The 21,993-nt window shown below is 51.7% G+C and overlaps 1 protein-coding gene and 1 pseudogene across 1 annotated transcript; one reads left to right on the top strand and one right to left on the bottom strand.

Annotated features, from left to right (window-relative positions):
• The first annotated feature begins 10,897 nt into the window (after positions 1-10,897).
• Positions 10,898-11,989, top strand: LOC148045742 (uncharacterized; annotated as a pseudogene).
• A 3,197-nt stretch (positions 11,990-15,186) lies between these two features.
• On the bottom strand, positions 15,187-21,309 carry LOC106543908 (tigger transposable element-derived protein 3). The gene is given in 15 exon segments (XM_087712348.1): positions 15,187-16,780; positions 16,783-17,058; positions 17,061-17,159; positions 17,162-17,356; positions 17,359-17,515; positions 17,517-17,744; positions 17,746-17,828; positions 17,831-17,945; positions 17,947-18,018; positions 18,020-18,095; positions 18,097-18,151; positions 18,154-18,324; positions 19,311-19,438; positions 20,501-20,614; positions 21,284-21,309. Coding segments are annotated over 13 exon segments (2,010 nt in total). The 5' UTR covers positions 19,363-19,438; positions 20,501-20,614; positions 21,284-21,309; the 3' UTR covers positions 15,187-16,349.
• Between the last annotated feature and the right edge of the window lie 684 nt (positions 21,310-21,993).

Below are 21,993 nucleotides of genomic sequence, written 5' to 3'. Positions count from 1 at the left end.
GGCAATCGCCAAATTTCGGACGTGAATCGGCGACTTTTTTCGGGAGAGCGCAAGTTGGCTATTTCCCCTGGGACTTCCTTGAGTGCCCCGAGGGCTGCTGGGAGTATCCTCGAAACGTACCTGTGACTCGATGCTCGCATAGGCCATTGGTTGTTACTTGTCCTGCAACCTTTTTACAATCTAGATGAAAGTTAATAAATGGGGATAAAATCAACATTTTGTGGCTCTTGTGTTGGGTGTGTTTGTGTCGTGTGTATGCTTTTTATTTTTTGTCTTTTCTAACAAGAAACTCATCCCCTTTTTCTTCTCCTTCCCCAAATGGTGGAGAAGATGCAAAATACCCCGAGATTTTCGGAGTTTTCTTTAAAAACAGCTGGTAGAAGTAGTCCTCGTTTTACAACTTAACAATCACGATTTATGACCACGAGACAAAATTTCCTTATTAAGTTCCAATTCCACCCGGTTTTACCACCATTTTAACTACCATTTTATTGTGGACGTTGAGCAAATTGCCGCAGTCATTAAGCCGATCATGTCGTTAACCAAAGCAGTGCAGTTGTTAAATGAATCCGGCTTTGCCAAGAGACATTTTCCCGCCAATTGTCTACACAAAATGTCACAACAAAATGCCAAAAATCCATACAATGTAATTGCAAAAACCCACACAAGTCACAGAAAATCCAAATAACGTGCCAAAAATCCATTAAAATGTTACAACATAAATGCCAAAAATCCGCACAAAACATCACAACGTAAATCACAAAAATCCACACAAAACATCCACATAAACCCAAAAATATGCATGAAAGGTCACAACATAAATGCCAAAAACGACACAAAACATCACAACATAGATGTCAATCCACACAATACATCACCTAAAATGCCAAAAATCTCACAAAACGTTACCACGTAAAATACCAGCTTGTTGCCCAGTGTGTAAATTGTGATCTCTGAGGTCATGTTTGTGAGTCACTTAGGCTGTTCTAATTTTGCGTCATCGAAAAATGGTCGTTAGGACGAGGACGGCTATATATTTCAAATTGGAGTTGAATCATCAGTCAAGAATTTCTAAACATTGTCAGCCTCGCTTTGAGAAGAGGGAGACACAAACAGACTCACAAATCCAGGTCAGGCCTTGATTTAACCACCGCAATTCGGCCCCCAATTTCCATCATTTAGCTAAATGCTTCCAAAGTGACTTTTGCCTCATTTGACGAACTTTCCGGCCACTGTTGTCAGTGTCAGTCTGGGAGCAAAGCACGGGGAACCGGGCAAGAGCGCATGCTCCGAGGGGGCATTGCCTTTCCCCCCCTCCTCCTCCTCTTTTTCTTTCTCTTCTTTTTATTCCTCCTCTTTTTCTTCTTCCTCCTCCTCCTCCTCCTCCTCCTCCTCCTCCTCCTCCTCCTCCTCCTCCTCCTCCTCCTCCTCCTCCTCCTCCTCCTCCTCCTCCTCCTCCAGGGGCTTTCATCACCGGTACGAATTCCTGGCAAGGTTGCCTCTGAGCATATGCAGAGAGACCCACCGCCTCCATTCCCGGGGCTGACTGCAAAAGCCGCCCCCTCCCACCCCAGCTTAAGAGCAGCAAACCTCGAGTGAAGGATCCTTTGGGGGAGGGGGATGTGGGGGTGGGGCTCCCTTGCAAGGGAAGGGGTCTTTGGGGGTCTCGCCTTTGAGACTTTTGGGGAGCTTCCACACTGCAGACCCTCCTCCTAATACTTTGGGGGGACTACAATTATAGCCACCTGAGAATGCTGTGGCTGGCAGGAGTGCCGGAGGCTTTTCCGTGTGAGTTGCTGAAAATTGAACCTTTCTGTAGGCCACTTGTCAACATCATAGTCTAGCCGCTTGAAGATTGTGGCCTTATTGTTCTGGATGCTGTGGAGTTTGTGGGCCTTATTTTTGCAAATCTTTGTTGGGCCACCTGTGGTGAGAGACGGGCGGTGGCCTCCCGACCACTGGGGCCGAAGACACCCGTGGAACCTGGAAGAGCAGGCTGAAACCGTCTGGCTGCGGTGGGAGCGGCTATCAGTGACTGCTGGGGGGGGGGCGACCCCCCTGGGATTGCCTGACGCCTCCTCTGCTGTTTGTGCCGCTGTAGGGTCAGGCTAGGGACAGGGTAGGGTTAGGTTAGAATTTAGGGTGGGTTAGTTTAAGATATAGTTAGGATAAGGTTAGGATTAGGGTGAGGGAGGGGGTGGGGTCGCTAGCCTGATGGCCTACCGATGGGCTGCTTCCACGGGTAGTGTCACGGTACAGCTGGGAGTGGGGTTCTCCCCCCCCTTTTACCGTGGGGTTATCCCTGGCTCCCGGGTGTTCTTTGCCCTCGATGGGAGGGAGTGCTGCTGGCCGCCGTCTCCTGCGGCTGGCCCTACAACTTTTGCCGTCACTGCCTGCAGCCCACTTGACTTTCAGACTTGCCTGGATTCGCTCTCGACTACTGTGAATTATCATTTTATGTCCCACTACCCTTGGACTCCGGATATCTATTTCTCGGGAAGTTAGGACACTATTTCCCGGCTGTTTTGGACTATACAATTGGCTGGACTGCGCAGGCGCATAATCATAATCTTAATTTTTATACATTTGTAAATTTTTTATTTAATTTTTATATTTATAATTATGGGGAGTGTATGGTATGACTGTGATTGACTGAATGTCCCACTTTTATTATTATATTGCTGTTTTTGTTTTTAACTTGTATTGTGGGGATTGACCGGTTGTATGCATGGGTGTGTTTGGTGGGCCGGGAGTTTAGCTGGGAACTCCTGCACTGAGTGCTTTGGCAGAAGTGCTAGGGGGCCCCGGGCCTGGTCCCAGCCCTTGGTTGTGTGTGTCGAAGGGCATGCCGATGAACCCGGTAGCTGGGGGAGAGGGTGAAGGGACCACAGATGTGGGAGTGGGCCGGAACATTGGGGTCATAATGGGGAGGGGCAGATATGGCGGGAACTTCAGGGCAAGCCATTACCGGGGAAGGAGGGTTCCCTATATTCGAGGGATCCCCCCTTCTGGCCCTGTGAGTTCCACTCCAAGGCCAGATGGCGTGAGTAATCAGGACCCTGGTCTCAGGTTGCTGTTGCTAAATGCCAGATCTGTGGTACATAAGGCTCCCCTCATCCAGGACCTAATTACAGACGAGGGGGCAGATCTGGCACGTATTACTGAAACCTGGCCCGGAGGGAGGAGTCCCCCTCACAGAAATGTGCCCAGAGGGTTTTCAGGTGCTTCATCAACCGCGACCCCAGAAAAAGGGGCGGAGGAGTGGCCATTGTTATCTGACAGTCTTTAGTTCCTCATAGGATCCCTGCTACGGAGCTTGTCGGGTGTGAGTCCTTGCTGGTGAAGTTGGACCTTGCGGGTCAAGTGGGCTTGTTGTTGATGTACCTGCCTCCCAACAGCGTGCCAACAGCCCGCCCCTTGCTCCTCGAGTCAGTAGCCGAGCTGGCGGTTGAGTTCCCCAGACTTATGATACTGGGGGACTTTAACTTGCCTTCGCTCGGCGAACACTCTGATGGAGCACAGGAGTTCATGGCTTCCATGACAGCCATGGGCTTGACCCAAGTAATCCAGGGCCCGACCCACTCAGCGGGTCACATATTCGACCTCGTATTTCTCTCCGAGCAGTGGAGTTGTGATCTTGGTCTGAGGGGTAGTGAGATCTTGCCCCTGTCATGGTCGGACCACTTCCTACTGAGGCTTGACTTTCGGAGACCAATCCCCCGCTTTAGGGAGGAGGAACCGATTAGGTGGTTCCACCCCAGGCGTCTTATGGATCCTCAGGGTTTCCAGACGGCGCTTGGCGTTATGCCTGATACTCTCACCCGCAGTTCGGTGGAGACCTTAGTTGCTACTTGGAACTCGGTAACGTCTGAGGCTCTCCACAGAATTGCGCCTTTACGGCCGATCGCAGCAGTGGATCCAGGAGGGCTCCTTGGTTTACCGAGGACCTCTGGGAGATGAAGCACCAAAAGAGATGCCTAGAGCGCCGCTGGAGGGCCAGTAAATCCGAGTCAGACCGAGCACTCCTGAAAACCTGCATCGGAGCATATCTATCGGCAATACGGACAGCTAACAACAATCACATTGCCGCTCTGATAGTGTCTGCTGAGTCTCGCCCTGCCGCCTTGTTTAGGGTGACCCGCTCCCTCCTAAATGCGAGGGTTGCGGATAACCCTTTACAAGGTAGAGCAGAGGAATATGTCCAGTTCCTCGCGGACTAAGTTGCTCGGCTTCGGATGGACCTGGACTCCAATTGCGCAGAGCCAGCCGGGTTACCGGGGGAAGGTCTTGAACGACACCTCTGGACTGACTTTCAACCTGTTGCTCCTGATGAAGTGGACAAGGCCATGGGAGCGGTGAGTGCTGCCATGTGTGTACTGGACCCGTGTCCCTCCTGGCTGGTCGCGAACAGCAAGGAGGTGACGCGGAGCTGGGTCCAGGCGATGGTGGATGCTTCTCTTCGGGAGGGCTTCTTCCCACCGGCATTGAAGATAGCGGTGGTGAGACCCCTCCTGAAGAAGCCATCGTTGGACCCAGCTAGTTTGAACAACTACCGTCCAGTCTCCAACCTTCCCTTCATTGGGAAGGTTGTTGAGAAAGTGGTAGCCTCTCAACTCCGACGGTCCTTGGATGAAGCCGATTATCTGGACGCCTTTCAGTCTGGATTCAGGCCTGGCTACAGCACGGAAACCGCTTTGGTCGCACTGACCAATGATCTCTGGAGAGCCAAGGATGGAGGTCATTCCTCCATCCTGGTGCTCCTTGACCTCTCAGCGGCCTTCGATACCATCGACCATGGTATCCTTCTGCGAAGGTTACGAGAGGTGGGAGTGGGCGGCACCGTTTTCCGGTGGTTCTCCTCCTACCTCTCGGACAGGTCGCAGTCGGTGTTAGTTGGGGGAGAGAGGTCGACCCCTAGGCCCCTGAAATATGGGGTTCCTCAGGGTTCGGTCCTATCCCCCCTTCTGTTTAATGTCTACATGAAGCCACTGGGTGAGATCATTCGACGGCACGGGATCAAATACCATCAATATGCGGACGATACTCAGCTGTATCTGTCCGCCCCGTGCCAACTCAGTGAGGCGGTTGACATGATGTGCCAGTGCCTGGAGGCTGTCAGGGTCTGGATGGGGGCGCGCAACTTGGAAGTCCTCCTGGATCCACAGCTGACTTTAGAACATCGCCTGTCGGCTGTGACCAGGGGGACATTTGCCCAGGTTCGCCTGGTGCACCAGTTGCGCCCCTACCTGAACTGGGAGGCACTCGCAACAGTCACTCACGCCCTCGTGACCTTAAGACTGGACTACTGCAATGCGCTCTACATGGGGCAGCCTTTGAAGAGTATTCGGAGACTTCAACTCGTCCAGAATGCAGCCGCACGAGCGATTGTGGGTGCACCTCAGTACACCCACGTTACACCTATCCTCCGCGAGCTGCACTGGCTACCGATCGGTCTCCGGATAAGCTACAAAGTGCTAGTCGTAACTTATAAAGCCCTTCATGGTATTGGACCTGGGTACTTGAGAGACCGCCTGCTGCCAATTACCTCCCAAAGACCCGTCAGATCACATAGGGTCGGCCTCCTCCGGGTTCTGTCCACCAGCCAATGCCATCTGGCTACTACCCGGGGGAGGGCCTTCTCTGTAACAGCTCCGGCCCTTTGGAATGAACTCCCCGTGGAGATCCGGACCCTCACCTCTCTCCAGGCCTTCCGGAAAGCCGTCAAAACCTGGCTGTGCTGGCAGGCCTGGGGTTGATGAGTTCCCCTCTCCTCTCGACTGGTATGGCTGTGTGATTTTCGTGTATTTTAATTATGTGTACTGTTGTTTATGTTCCCTTTCCCCTTTGAGTTGTTCGCTGCCCTGAGTCCCTCCTGGAGAAGGGCGGCATACAAATAAACCAAAACTGAAACTGAAACTGAAACTAGACTTGGAAAGGAAGGGTTGGAGAGGGAAGCAGAGGACTTGGGGAAGGGGTCCAATTTAGGGGAGATGGAGACCTTATTGAAAAGCTGACCCTCTGGATACCACCAGATTTTTGGGGGGAGGAGGGGGACTTCAATTCACTGCTGTTTTCATTTCAACGGTTCTTCCAGTTTAGAGGGAGAAACGGCCCCTCCTCTTTTCAAGTCGGATTCGAACTCGCCACTCTCTCCCGAGAAATGGAAAGGGGGTCTCTGACCATGGGAAAAGCCTGCTGTGAGGATGCATGCAAGAGAGGTGATGGGGGGGGCAGGGCAGGCCCCCTCCCCAAATCTTTTTGTCTGGGGGAAGGGCAGAAGGGATTTGCACTGGCTACATGGAAGGCGTGGGTTAGCTTCCATTGGACTTCAGTTTACTATTGTCCTTGTCGTCTGACCCCAATCGCGCCCCAACATTCTGTCGTTAAACGAGCCCTTTGTTAAGGGAGCATCACCCATTTCACAGCTTTTTCCGTCTCCCATTTGGGAACTGAATGGCTGCAGTTGTTAACGTCAGTCCACCTGGTCGTTAAGTGAATCCGGCTTCCCCGTTGACACCTCGGAATGTCATAAAAAAAAGGGGATCACATGACCCCGGGACACTACGACCGTCATGAAGATGACTCGGTTGTCAATCGTCCGGACTTAAATCACGTGACCGCGGTGGTCGTAAGTGTGAAAAATTGTCTAGTCCTCAACTTAGGACAGTTTATTTAGCGACCGTCCAAAGCTCCGACAGCACTGAAAATAAGGGAACCGTTTGTCACACTCTCACAGTGTGATCAAAATTCAGACAGTTGTCAACTGATTCGTACTTATGGCAGTTCATTTAATGACCAAAGTTACAATGATGCTTGACAAAGGGAATTTTGGCTGTTTTCCCACATTTAGGCCATTCCACATCTTCATGGTCACGTGATCCAAATTCAGAAGTGTGTCGACTGATTCATACTTATGACGGTCGAGGTGCCCAATGGTTACATGAACCTCTGTTGCAATCTTCTGTCCAGCAACGTCAACGGGGAAGCTGGGTTAATTTAGCGACCATCTGACTCACTTAACAAATGCAATGATTCATTTAACAACAGTGTAAAGAAAAGTAAGTCATATCATAAAATGGATCACCTTTAGCAAGGTAAATTAGGGGCTCAATTGTGGTCGTAACTCGAGGACCCGCTGTATTGCCATTTGCAGCGTCCTGTGATCGTCATTTACGACATCACAAGCTGGCTTCCGACAAACACAATGAATGTGGGAAGGCAGATTTGTTTAATGACCATATGATTCACTTAACAACCATTGTGATTTGTTTAACAACCAAAGGAAAAAAGGGGGACAAATCAGGCCTGACTCACTTAGCAGCCGCCATTCTTAGCAGTGGGAATTTTGTTTTCAAATTGTGGTTGTAACTCGAGGACTACCTGAGATGGAGAAATGGAAGAATTTCATTAGATGGGGACACCTTTCATAACCTTGGCAACATAAAAGATGTCTGGACTTCAATTCCCAGAATTGCCCAACCGGCCATTTTGACTGTGGAATTCTGGGAGTTGAAGTCCAGACATCGTAAAATTGCCAAGTCCGAGAAACACTGATCTATACAAATAGTCCTTGACTTATGACCGTAATTCAGACTGACGTTTCTGTTGCTAAGCGAGGCAATGAAGTGTGTTTTGCCCGTTTTTACCACCGTTGTCATTTCAATTCAATTTATTAGATTTATATAGGCCGCCCATTTGAATCACCCCAGTGGCTTCCCCATTGACTTTGCTGGTCAGAAGTTCGCAAAATGGGATCCCGTAACCCCGGGACACTGCGACCGTCATAAGTTCGTTGACAAGCGTCTGAATTTCATCACATGGAGATATTACAACTCTTTGTAAGATGTGGGGCAAGGGGGCACTGCGACCGTCATAAGTGTGAGTCCGTTGACAAGCGTCTGAATTTCATCACATGGAGATGTTACAACTCTTTGTAAGATGAACCCTGTGGGGCAAGGGGCCCCTAGAGTCGGCAAGCCTTGTTACAAATTGGATTGAAATGTGGAAAGACTATGAGAGACAATTCAATTCGTTCTCATGAACTACTGGAGGAGGAGCTAGGCCGCTGTGGGAACCATGGATTACTCTCCCTGCTGGGAGGAGGAGGAGGAGGAGGAGGCGGAAGAGAAAACGGAGAGACAGGAAGAGAAAGAGAGGATGTCGTGCAGGCGCTTAAGCTGAGAGGAATTGAAGAATACGTGGAACATCATCCTTGCAGAAGAAATAAGGTTGCCCTGTCCCCCACGCATTCTAGACCAGGGACTAACCTCGATTGGCAGATCGACAAAGTTTATCGCGTTAACTCTTGGGTGGCAAAGCAGAAGCAGCTTCCTCGAGACATCGTTAGGAAAGGCTTTTGACTATACAGGTCATCCTCACTTATTGACTTCTTGTTCAGCAACCATTCGAAGTTATATCAGTGCTCCACAAGAAGACTTAGGAAGTTGTGGCTGTCGCAGTGTCCCCCACAGTCACAGGATCATGAATGGGGCACTTGGTAACCGGCACACGGTTACAAGGCTCACAGCTTCCCACAGTCACATCATCACCTCTTGCGATCTTCACTGCCAGCTTCCCATAAGTCAAGTCAATGAGGAAACCAGCCCTCTCCCCCCCCCCGATGTGGTCCTTAATGTGCACAGCATTTGTTAACAACCACAACCTGAACTGTCATCGAAAACTGAAGATTGCATTTAATTTCGTTGTTCAAGGTGCAATGGCGATAAAGTAAACCAAACTTTAAAAACTTTCTTAAGTGTGAAAAACGGTCAGAATGTTGTCCCCCCCCCCTCCGCACCATTGTAATTTTGAACGGTCGCTAAATGAAACTACTGTAAGTCAAGCACTACCTGTAATAATCATAACAATCCATTCCCCCAAATTTGGAAGAAAGTCAACAAGGTTTGAAGAGATGGCATTGGATCCTTTCCTTATCTGGAAAAAATATATTCTGTGCCGCAGATGCGGTATACTGGCAAGATTTGGAATTGTGTGTTGTTCGATCACAACAGCGATCCGGCCGCTCAGTTGTGCCATCCTAGGATGTTAGTGTTCTCGACAGCCGAGGGGGGGATGTTGTCATATAACTCCTTGTGTAGGTGTGGCGGTCACCCATGGCCCAGTGCATAACAGGGCATGCGCAGCCACGCTGAACCACACAGAAAAAAACAAGTCCCAAAAGATAAAACATCCTGACCAGGATTTGACCATATATAGACAGAACTTCCCTGAGCAGTAGATTAGCAATTGTAGTTTGACAGACTGTCTTAAATCACATGCTGATTGCTCCTCCTGCCTTTGTCCTATCTCAATAAAGGGGGCTCCCAGACCCCAATCTGGGTCGCCTCATCCCGAGAAAGCTCGTGTCTGTGTCTTTTCTCAACATTGGCCTCATGAGCGAACCACGGGTACTTCACAGGGGGGGGGGGAGAAATCTGGGATGCAGTCCCTCTTTGTGCAATACACAAATCTCATTCTAAGGCCCTGCGGCCTCGTGTTCTTCCGTAGGTGACCTTTGGGGATGTGGTTGTGTACTTTACGGCAGCTGAGTGGGCACACCTGGCCGACTGGCAGCGGGACCTTTACCAAGCCTTGATGGTGGACACTTACAAGCTGGTGGCGTCGCTGGGTAAGGATTACTCCCTCCTCACCCCAGGATCTAAAATTTCTGTTCCGGGTTGTTGTCGACGTACTATCGCAATAGAGCCCAAAATTTCTGTTGTTACACATTTCAATTAATTTTGAAGTGAGTTTTGTTCCACTTAACGACCTCTTTTCCCCATTGTTAAGTGAATTCCCTTTCGCTGTTAAGTCATGCTTATCAATGGAAATTCTGTTTCAAATTGGGGTCATAGGGTGAGGATCAGTTGTAGATAAAGAAATGGGAGAACACCATTGATATACGGAGATAGTCCTTGACTTAAGACCACAATTGAGCCCAACGTTTCTGTTGCTAAGCAAGACATTTGTGACGTGAATTTGGTTGTCCCATTTTACGACCTATCTTGCCACAGTTGTTAGGACAATCGCTGCAGTTTTTAAATTAGTGACAAATCGTTAATTGAATCTGGCTTCCCCATTGACTTTGCTAGTCAAAAGGTCGCAAAAGGAGGATCCCGTGACCCACCCCCCCAAGACAAAGCAACGCTGATAACTATGATTCAGTTGCAAATGTCTCAATTTAGAACACATGGCAATGGGGATGCTGCAATGGTCATAAATGTGAAAACTGGCCGTAAGGCACTTTTTCCAGTGTCACTGACCTTTGAACAGCCATTAAAAGAACTGTTGTAAGGCAAGGGTGACCTGTAGGTGTTGTGGTAGGCCTCGGTGAACTCTAGCGTGGCACTCAAAATGTCACAACGTGGCACCTTCCATACATGCGTCATAGGTTCGCCATAATTTGACCAGGGATTTTGGGCTAATCAACAGCCGTAGGGACCCGCAGCCACTGAGACCCAGGCTCCTCCCTCCCAAATGCACATGCGTCTAAAATTGATCAGGGGTGGTCGCTTAGTGGGTGGGATCTTTGGTTATTGGAGGAGCCTCCTGATCCCGGATTCAATTGCTTGTCCATCTCCCTCTCCTTTTTCTTCTTTTTTTGGGCTACAGGATGCGAAGGTTAGGAGTGCACCAGCTTTCATAGAATTGGGTTCTCGTCCCAAACGGTGGATGCTGGGGATCGCAGGGATGACTTGATGGCGGGTTTGTCTTTTTTCCTCCCAGCAGGCGATGGGATCCCGATGGCCGAAGATAAGGAGGGGGAGAGGAGAGGCTGATCTGGCAGTGCTTGCCCCAGGGCAAGAGGAGGGAAAAGACCCCACAGCTGCGAGCGGAGACGCCCGAGAGACAGACTAGATCCACAGCGTCCAAATCTAACATTGGGTGTCTCCCATGGATGACGCCCAAGACAAACTCACCGAAGTGCCCCGAGTGTGATAAGACCTTCCTCGCAAATGTGGCCATGACCATCCACATCCGGACGCATACCGGGGAGTGCCCTTCGAGTGCCACCTCTGCCCCAAGGCCTTTCCCACCCAGAGCGACCTTAGGCGTCACCTCAAAACCCATCTACGCAGGAAGGACCCTCCCGACCTGGGTTTCCTCCCTAAAGCCATGGAATTTCTCACTGCCAAGCTGCAGTTGCTGCACCACATGGGGATGACTTTGGGTCCGAAGAAGCCGTACGGCTGTGCGCAGTGTGGGAAGAGCTTTAATCGGCAGCAGGACCTGCGCAAGCATTGAGCAACGCACTTGGCGCAGCGGCTGTTCCCCTGTTCGGTTTGCAGGCACGGCTTCCGGCTCAAACAGACCCTGTTGTCCCACCTGAAGGTCCATGATGGGGAATGGCCCTTCTCCTGCACGCAGTGTGGGAAGTGTTTCAGACAAAGGCAACACGTCAGGACTCACAGGCGGGTGCACACGGGGGAGAAGGCCTTCGGGTGCACCGCCTGTGGCAAGTGGTACGCCCGGAAGCAGCCACTGATCAATCACCTGCGGCTGCACACTGGGGTGACCAGACCACGCTGACCATCCACTACCGGATACACACGGGCAAATGCCTCTTCCGTTGCCTGCTGTGCGAGAACACCTGCAGCACCTCAAGAGCCACCAGCAAGTTCACCGTGCGGAGCAGCACCTGTTCGCGGAGAGCAACAGCGAAACACTAGCCCTCGGGAAGATGCGTGAGATGCATGAGAAGCTGTATCAGTGTCCTGAATGTGAGAAGAACTTCCGAGATGAAAACATCATGCAGGCTCACCTCTGGACCCACAAGGACAGGAAGGGTCTCGGGTACGGCAGCCCAAGTCCAACGCTTCCCACCCAGCCCAAAATGACCCCAGTGGACTCTGGGCTTGTTGACAAAGCGGCAGGAGCAAACCAGAATCCCCCCACTCTTGTCCCAGGGAGACCCTTTGTGTGCACTGACTGCAGCAGGACATTTATGCAGGCCAAGTATCTCACCTTGCATTGGAAGAGCCATCGATGAGGACGGGGCCTCTGCATGGGACGAGACAAGAGTTCGAAAGCACAGACGGGACCTTTCGGAGGCACCACCTCTGATATGCGCTGGACGGACAGTAGGCTTGCAGAAGGGGACTGGCGGAAGGGTCTAACTGGCAGGAACTTTGGCACAATTTGAAGGTGGACGGCACAAGTGCCTTTCTTGCTCTTCCACCTTTCCATGGCTAGAAGACGTGGCGAAGAAATTCGTTTTAAGACCGAGTTCCCCAAACTTTCCCGCATTGTGAACTGGATGGAGGGGGGGGGGGCAGAGGGGATGGCCCATCAGCCTGTTTGCCACCAGGAGATGCCTGAGCCCATCGCTGCTCTGGCTCTGGGGTCCTGTCGCCATTGAGGAGCTGAATCCTGACCGTGAAAGGCCATCGAGACTGGGAATGCTAGACAGTCCATCTCTCTCCTCGATTTGTCCCTTTCAGGAAACACTTCTCGACTCCGAAGCTGCATGGACTCTATGACTCCCAGAATTCCCCATGCAGCATGGAATTCTGGGAGTCAAAGTCCACTCATCTTTAAGGGGCAACAGTGGAGAAACCGTGATTTTAACTCAGAACTCAGAACTATCAAAGGTTCACTGGTGCATCAGGTAGAATAGTGGGGTGGCCTAGAGCAGTGTTTCTCAACCTTGGTAACTTGAAGATGTTCGGACTTCAACTCCCAGAATTCCCCAGCCAGCAAATGCTGGCTGGGGAATTCTGGGAGTTGAAGTCCGGACATCTTCAAGTTGCCAAGGTTGAGAAACACTGGCCTAGAGGTGGAGTTCTCGCCTCACAATCAGGAGGCTGTGAGTTCGATCCTAGGTAGAGGCTTATAATTCTCTGGACATAATGAGAATATATCTGCTGCAAAAACCAGCATTAGCGACAGGAAAGGCATCCACATAACACCTATCCTCCGCGAGCTGCGCTGGCTACCTGTCGATCTCCGGGTGCGCTTCAAGGTGCTACTTACCACCCATAAAGCCCTCCATGGTAGTGGATCTGGATACTTGAGAGACCGCCTCCTGCCAATTACCTCCTTGCGACCCATTAGATCACACAGATTAGGCCTCCTCCGAGTTCCATCTGCCAGTCAGTGTCGACTGGCAACTACGCGGAGGAGAGCCTTCTCGGTAGTAGCTCCGACCCTTTGGAACGATCTCCCCGTGGAGATTCGCACCCTCACCACCCTCCAGACCTTCCGCACAGCCCTTAAGATCTGGCTATCCCGTCAGGCCTGGGGTTAAAGAATGTAACTCACCCCCACCCGAATGGTATGAATGTTGTGTTCTATTTTTAATTATGTATCGCTCTTATGTGTTATTGTTTGTATTCCCCCTCCCCATGAGTTGTGAGCCGCCCTGAGTTCCCCCAGGGAAAAGGGCGGCCTATAAATAAATTTCAAATACAAATACAAATCAAATACATCCGGACAGTAAATATGCATCTTCATTCAGTTGCCCCAACTCCACCCCACAAGGGATTACGGGGGTCATTAAATGATGAACAACAACTGATGCATTAGGTAGAGAAATGGCGATGGAGTCCTGCCCCAGGACAGGGGTGGACTAGATGACCTTTGAGTTCCTTCCAACTCTTAGGTTCCCCATTGTGTCCTTGGTGCCAGGTGTGAATAAGCACAGAATTTGCAACGGGAATCTATTTTTCAGCGTCTCATAATGTTCTATCAGCTGCTCTTTTGGTGTAAAAACAAGATTTATTTGTTTTGGGGCACAATCTAATGAATATTTGTTTGTTTAAAATAAATCTGCATATATGAATAATAGTCGGGAGTTTTGTAAGTGCTCTCAAACAATGTTTCTCAACCTTGGTAACTTTTAAGATGGGTGGACTTCAACTCCCAGAATTCTCTACACAACCGTGCTGGCTGGGGAATTCTGGAAACTGAAGTCCATCTTGCCTTCAAAGTTTCCAAGGTTGAGAAACGTTGTCTAGACTCTAGAATGTTGTTGAGTTGGGGGTTGCAAACACTGTTATAACACACATAAAGCAAATTACAAAAGTCTGCTTGATATTAAAAAGGAAAAAAAGTTTGGAATTCGGAGACAATAAATTTTTGTTAACTTCTGTTCGGAACTAATTTTTTGCTGATTTGCCTTCAGTTTAAAAAAGAAAAAAAAACAGCTTGTCACCCATTGAATATTATAATGCAGTTAGTTCTTGACATAACAACCGCAATTGAGCTGCAGATTTGTGCCGCTCAGCGAGACGGTTTGCAAAAAGGTTTGTCTTTCTTGCCACCGTTAAGTGAATCACCACATTTGTTAAGGGAATCAGACAATTGTGCATAGATGTACAGATGATGAATGGATGTAGATAGGTGATGATTGGATGGATAGATGGAGGGAGGGATAATCGGATGGACGGATGGATAGGTAAAAGAGAAATTGATGGAGGAACAGATGGAAGGAGGGATGGATAGATTATGGAATGAATAGATAATAGGTACATAATAGATACATATATATATATGTACATGGGTGGATAGTTCGATGGTTAGATAAATAGATGATATATAGATTTATATAGAAGAGATAGATGATAGGATAGAGAAGTAGGTAGATAGGCAGTGTGAGAGAGAGAATAAGTGATAGGAAGCACACAAAGGAGAGATGGAAGGAGGGATGAATTGGGGGGATGGATGGATGGATCAACAGGTAGATAATGATGGATGAATAGAGAGACGAGATAGATAGAAGAGAGGGAGATTGAGAGAGAAATAAGACAAGACAGTCAAAGGAGGGATGGAAGGAGGGATAAATTGAATGGATGGATCAACTGTAATTTAGTAGGGAGATGGATAGAGAGACAGATGATAAATATCGGTAAGGAGGTATAGCTAGACAGAGACAGACAGAAGACAGACAAAGATGGAAGGAGGGATGAATTGGCTGGCTGGATGGAGGGACATGATAGAAATCAGAAAGATAAGAAACACAAAGGAAGAAGGATGGATGGGTCGATAGTAGATTAGTTGAGATAATGGATGGACAGAGAGGCAGACAAATAAAAATTTGTGTTGTGGCTGTGAAGAGAACGACGCAAACCTGAGTGTGCCAATGAAGTTGTGCAATTATCACTGTGATGCAGAATGGGGCTGCCCTTGTGTCTATCTGTGCAAAAGCAACACACCGACATACATACACGTCCACATCCACTACAGAAATCAGTCTTTGAACACTTTATTGGCATCCAGTCAGAAGAACCATTTCCATCTGTAAAGTCAGAGTCCTCCAGGCGCCCAGGCCGAGAGGGCCGGGGGCTCCAAGCCTCTACACCCCTGCCTCTTATTCTCCAAAAGCAGGGGAGTTCTGGGAAATTCCAAAGCTTTTCCCTCTCAGCGCCACTGTTGCCCTAATGCAGCTTCTGGGCTTCATCCAGCGGTCTTCCACGGGGTTGTGCTGGCCAAGGAGGGCTTCAGACGGAACACTACCCCAAGGTTGAGGTTCCGCAGACGCTCCCCAGAGAAGAGCGACGGCTTCAGGTGCTGCCATCCTGGCACTAAGCGACCTCCGTCACGCCGATTTGCTGTGCGGTGTCGTCCTAAGCCTGGTCACCGTGTCCTTCGGGACGTTAGAAGAAGACCTTCCGTTCAGGCCCTCTGACCCCTAACATCCCCTTTCCCCCAACTGGTAAGCCTTAAGTCCCCCCAACATCGTCGATCATGGCACCCCTTCTCTTCAGGGGTACGTCGCCTGTATAGGCTGAAGGACCGATGTCACATCTTTGATGTACGGTGCCCCGTACGAGTCAGGAAGAGGCCTTGAGCCCCTTGTACGAGGGGTGCAGAGGCCGCCCTTCGCATTTGTCGCAGGGGAGTGACTCGCATTATATGTACGTGTGGGTGTGCCCCTCCCCCGGGAATCCCCAGGCCTTTCAGCTATCCACACATTTCTACGTTCTCAAATCTGCTGTTAACCACTATTGGCCAGGGGCCGCGGTCTAGAAACCACAATTGGATACACAGAACAAAATCACCCTTGGTGGGTAAACAGAAGCCAGGATGGGTCGAAAGGAAGGCCCCAGCTGTCCACCGCCACCTCCCTAGATTCTCTGCAGGAAGGAGGGTGGGCAGTTAAGTCCAGAAATCATTGTTCTCCCCCCCCTCGTTTCTTGCTAGAAACCTGCTACTCTGCAGTTGTTCTCTGCAGGCTGCTAACTCTCAGGAGGAAAACGGCAGGATCTCACTTCATACTACATGCCAAAAACTACGTGGTGGAGACTCTACAGGATGTCCAGAAACCCCCCAAAAGCACACGCCTTGGGGGATTCCTGGACAACCGTTTCAGGGTCCAGAGTGCTCCGTGGGTTCGAGGTCTACTTTGGGAGTCAGTCTTGGCAGGGTTTGCCCCTGACTAACTGCATGTCGGACAGAGCCAGGACATGGATCAGGTCCTCCAGCTGGTAGAACGTCTGGAAGGTGTTGGGCGACACCGAGTGGCACTCCAGGTAGCGCCGCAGCTTCGCCAAGCTGTCCACGACGTCGGTCTTGGAGGGACAGGCGAAGAGGGCCGATTCCTCCTTCTCCTCTTCGCCTTCTGCTCTCGCCAAGACGGGCTCTTGGGGTTGAGGGGCCTCCTTCGCGGCTTCCGCACTCTCCTGGTCTCCAAAACACTCCAGCCCTTCGTCCATCAGCACAAACTGTTCAAACTGGTCTTGATCCTTGCAGCCCAAGGCTTGGACCACTTCCAACGGAGGGGTCAGCAGGCGGGGATTTGCGCTAAAGCCGGCCGCTTTGAAAGAATTTGCTATAGTTTGAGGCACACCTCCGACCAGGCTTGCACCAACAGGTGGAAGGCATCCAGAAGGGTGAGGAACCTGGACACTTTGCTGGTGGAGCTGGAGACTTTGCCGTTGTCCTTGACCATGAGATGGGTCAACATTCTTCTCCGGTAGTGGCACTTAAAATTCTGGACGACCCCTTGCTCCAGAGGAGGCAGCCAGGTGAGGTGAGGAGGCATGAAGACCATCTGGACGTTGGAGAGCTCGGCGTAAGAATGGACGCTGCACTGTGTGACAAAGAGCGCCACCCGCCTCCCTGCTGCTTCATCTCCTCGTTGAACTTCTGAAGCCACTCGGAAAAGATGGCGGGGGTCATCCAGGCCCTACTGTTCGTCTTGTAGGTTGCAGAAGACAATCCCGAAGCCCACCAAACGGCCGTGCAGCCTTGCCCACGATCAACACATCCTTTTTATCCGAGCCATCCATGTTGGCGCAGAGCAAGACGGTCAGCTGGTCGTGGGCTTCGCTGCCCCTCCGGCCCGCCAGATCTTCGGGGGTCGCTCTAAAGAGCACCCCCGTCTCTCCGCAAGCGTAGACATTGGGAAGGTCGTAGTGCTGAGGATACAGGGCAGTGTGGTACTTTCCCAGCGACTCTCGTCTTCATCGTCCTCTTCCTCCAGAAGTTCCCGGCTCCATTTCTCCGGGAGGGGCCTCCGGGGGACAGTTTTTGGCTTGGCCAGGGAGCTGTTCGGCCACTGGAGGGGGGTCTCCAAAACCTGGTTCCCCGCCTGCGAAGGTGACTTTCTCTTGCCAAAGTTTCCCCTCAGTGGAGAATTGGTGTCCACAACTTCGTTCAAACCACTGCAAGAACGCTCGGTCGCCAACGGCGGGACCTTTGTCTTCCAGCTTCCGTTTCCGACACGGGTTGGCGTTTTTCCCCCATTCGGTCAGGATGCGTTCTTTGTTCTTGATGATGCGGCAAATTTGGGGCTGGGATACCCCGGAATCGCTTGGCCAGTTCACTCTGCGAGACCTTGGGCCCTTCGAGCATCTCCAGAACACGGACTTTCTCCTGCAGAGACAGTCCTTACGCTCTTTGCGTTGCACCACAGCTTCGCCGGACAGGGGTGGCCCCTTCCTCCGGCTCCCGGAAGGGGTGAAGGGGTGCCCCGCGGCACAAGCGCCCTGCCCTGACAGCGCCATAGTGCTCCATGAAGCTCCGCCCGCAGTCGCCACAGATGTAAGAATTCTGCCCGGTGTGCTTGGACTGGTGAATTTTCCAGCTCAGATTTCAGGCCGAAGCTTTTGCCGCATTCCAGGCACCAGTGGGCAGCTCCGCCAGTTGGGGTCTGTCCCCCGAACTATAGGACTCGCTTGGTAGTCCACCAATAGGATCTCCTCACTGGCGCCCCGGAACCCAGAAGAATGGGCTCGGGGCTGCTCGATTTCTGCTCGACCGGGTGGAGCCCGTTGCTCGCGCAATGCGTGGCGGTGGCAGCTTCCAGCTGGTTAAGATGTATCTCCAGCCCGTCGTCTTCCTCTTCCTCCTCCTGCTTGATGATTTTCGGCTGCCAGCTCTCTTCTGGGGAGCAAAAGCAGAAGAAAGTGAACTTCCTGTCCTTCTGAGAGTGGGTGAGGGGCAGAGCCTGAGGGTGTTACCTACCTGTGGTCACGAAACGTCTGCAAGGAAGCCACCCAGCTCAGAGAGGACCCACTGACGTCCCTCCCTCTCCCCCCTCTCTCCTCTGCAAACTGCCCTCCTAGCACTGATGATGTCCCTAGTTGGGTCATGAAATGTCTGAAAAAAAAAACAACACCCAGCTCAGAGAGCATCAAGGACCCCGCAGTCGTCGTCACCCCCCTCCTCCTCCTGCTTCACCCCGCCTCACTTCTAACACTGATGATGTTACCTACAATAGTTGTGTTATCAAACATTTGCAAGAACACCACCCAGCTCAGAGAGCACCAGGGACCCCACAATCCTCCTCCTCTCCACCACCCTCCCTTCCTTTTAACACTGATGCTGTTACCTAGCTGGGTCACGAAATGTCTGCAAGGAAGCCACCCAGCTCAGAGAGGACCCACTGACGTCCCTCCCTCTCCCCCCCCTCTCTCCTCTGCAAACTGCCCTCCTAGCACTGATGATGTTCCCTAGTTGGGTCATGAAATGTCTGGAAAAAAAACACCACCCAGCTCAGAGAGCATCAAGGACCCCGCAGTCATCGTCGCCCTCCTCCTCCTCCTCGCTTCACCCCCCACTTCTAACACTGAGATGTTGTGTTATCAACATTTGCAAGAACACCACCCAGCTCAGAGAGCACCAGGGACCCCACAATCCTCCTCCTCTCCACCACCTCCTTCCTTTTAACACTGATGCTGTTACCTAGCTGGGTCACGAAATGTCTGCAGGGAAGGCACGCAGCTCAGAGAACCCCAAAGTTCAAACTGCAAATCCTCTCTTTTCTCTCCACCATAGTCTGTCTGTCTGAACAATTTTTGTGAAGCAACAACAACAACAACAACAACAAAAGAAGACATTTGAAGAGTCAAATCAGCTCGGAGACCCACCAACTGCTTGGTAATCGCAGTTCTCTGGGTCCTGTTCCATCTCCTTCATCATCCTCACTGTCTCGTCGGAGAATCGCCAAGGTCTTCTAGGGCCAAGATGCTGGGACTCCTCAAGACGCCGGACAGATCTGTGAGGAACGGAAGGAGGACACTCGCAACTTTGGTCCCACAAAGTGGCAGAAGGAACAAGTCACACCAGTTGCATCCCCGAATGCCTCTCTTTACCAGTAGGCCTTGCCTTACGACCCGCAGCCCACAATTTCGGTCGTTCCACGAGGCATTCATTTCATGAATTTTTGTCTCGTGTTATGACCACTGTCATTAAGCGAATCGCTGCAGCTGTTTAGTGAGTAACACGGAGGGGATGCAAATCTGCGCTTCTCCTTCAAAGGGGATACTCTCTCTCTCTCTCTCTCTCTCTCTCACTCACACACACACACACACACACAACACACACACACACCTAGGAAGGCCGCGACCATCATAACTATGACTTGGTCGCCGAGAGTCTGAATTTTGAATTCAGGTGACTGTGGGGATGCCACAACAGTCGCAAGAGTGAAAAACCGGCCGTAAGTCCCCTTTTCCCCCCCCAAGCCGGTTATAACTACTAAGCAAACCGTCGTAAGTCAGAGGACTGCTGTATTTATTTATCAGTTTGTCATGTTAGAGGGGCCGCCCACCCTCATTGAGCAATTCTGGGCAATGCACAAATAAGACACACAGAGAAAAAAAATTTATGCCTGTGAGCCTCTGCTTATAATTATTCATTTAGCAACATTCAAAATTCAGGAGGAGGAAAAAGGCTTAGAACGGACTGCAACTTCCAGATTTCCCAGACAGGCGTGGAATTCTGGGAGTTGGAGTCCATCCCTCTTAAAACATGCCTTGAACCAGAGCTGGAAGGGGTCTTTAGAGATCTTCTAGTCCAACCCCTGCTCAACCAGGAGGCCCTTTTGGGTTTCCAGGTAGACAGCTGTTCCATCCCTTGTGAAAAACCTCCACTGTTGGAGCTGCCTCAGTTTCCCGAGCCGAGCCCTTCCACTTCCCCCTCCTGGGCTGGATGCCGGGATGTGGGGGGGGGGAGCAGGAAGGCACTCTGCACATGCTCCGTCCTTCTCCCCAACGTGGCTCCCAGCTGCATATAATCCCTGATGTTTTCCCCCAGGTGGATGCAATTGAGACCTCACCTGAGCTTCTCAACCCAGTCTCTGTGGCTGGGATGAGGGGTTTGGTGGTCTCTCGCTTGGCCTGGTTCCCCTTCCACCTCTCCAGCTGGTTGCTCAGGGTAACGGACCCGGTCCCTTTCCGAGGATGGAGGAGGGAATGAAGGTGGATAAAGATGCTGGAAGCCCCAAAGAGCAGCCCTCTGGGCCTGGCTCGGGTCACCGGAAGAAACGGGCAGAACAGGCCATGGGGAGGCTCGGCCCCCTCCACCCGGCCTGGCCCCCAGGACCCCTCCCCTCGCCCTGCCCAGCCTCCGCCAGGCTACATTCCCGCCACCGATTGGTCCTGCCTGCCTCTCCAGCATCTCTCCCTGCCCGGGATTGGATGGGGTGCCCGCCGAGAGGCGGGGCGGGCAAACAATGTTCATTCAGGAACCGGCAGTGCCTTCTGGGCTGGGTGGGGGGGGGAAGGGGGGGGGAGGGAGGAAGAGCCTTCCTGGCTGTTTTTTTTTTCTGGAAATGGGGGGTGGGTGGCTTGGGCGACTGTTTGGAAGCTGATGCTCTAAGGGTGGGAAGAAAGAAAAGGGTTTTAAGGTTAAGAGGGGGTGGGCTCCCACTCCCAGAATCCCCATTCTGAACGTGCTTTAAGAGGGGTGGGCTCCCCGAACTGCCACATCGACACGCTTTAAGTGAAGCCCACCCCGCATAAAATTTCCAAGCTCGGGGAAATGGGGGAAGGAGTGGGGGGGGTCTCTCTGGGTGGAGAAAAGCTTTGGCGGGACCGGAAGACCCCCTCCTCATACTCACCTTTTGAATTTGGGGGAGGGGGAGTCATATATGCCCTGTCCCAACTCCTCCGGGAGTCAAAACCAGCCCCTTTTGGACCTCCAGTGGCAGAGGCTGCCTCCCCTCCCCCCCCGCAGCCTTTGCTCCGCTCCCCCTTTTCCAAACCTGGGTGGTCTCCGAAATTCAGCCCCCAAATCCACCACGCGTAGAGCTGCTGGCTTGGCCGTTAGGGGGCGCCGTTCTGTCTCCCGCAGCTGCAACCGACGCAACGGAACGGTTCTCCCGCGGAGGGAGCGGGGGGAGAGGGGTGGGGGCTGGGATTCAAATAGAGATGGAGCCGGGAGGGGAGGGGGGGGAAGAGGGGAGGGGAGAAAGGCCCCACCCTTCCTGTCCCCTCCCTTCCCCCTCTCTCCTCCCCTCCCCTCTTTCCTCCTAAACGTGGGTGCCCTAAAGGTGGGCGCCCCAAAGTGAAGACCCCAAAAACGGGGACCCCCCAAAAGTGAAGACTCAGAAATGGGGACCCCCCCAAATGTGAAGACTCAGAAATGGGGATTCCCAAAACTATAGACTCAGTAACGGGGATCCCCAAAGGCGGGGAGCCAAAACTGGGAACCCCAAAAGTGGAGAAGCAAAAATGAGAAGTGGGGAGTCAAACCCCCCCTCCGTCCTCTCTCCCTCCCTCCCGCCGGAGCCAGCGCCGCGCTTGGCCCGAGGCTGCAGTACCGACCTCC

Source organism: Thamnophis sirtalis, unplaced genomic scaffold, assembly GCF_051295495.1.
Source record: "Thamnophis sirtalis isolate CommonGarterSnake01/CBP01778 unplaced genomic scaffold, rThaSir2_p1.2 scaffold_4, whole genome shotgun sequence".
NCBI lineage: Eukaryota > Metazoa > Chordata > Lepidosauria > Squamata > Natricidae > Thamnophis > Thamnophis sirtalis.
Note: the sequence above shows the minus strand (reverse complement) of the source record. Positions and strands in the feature narration are given on the sequence as shown.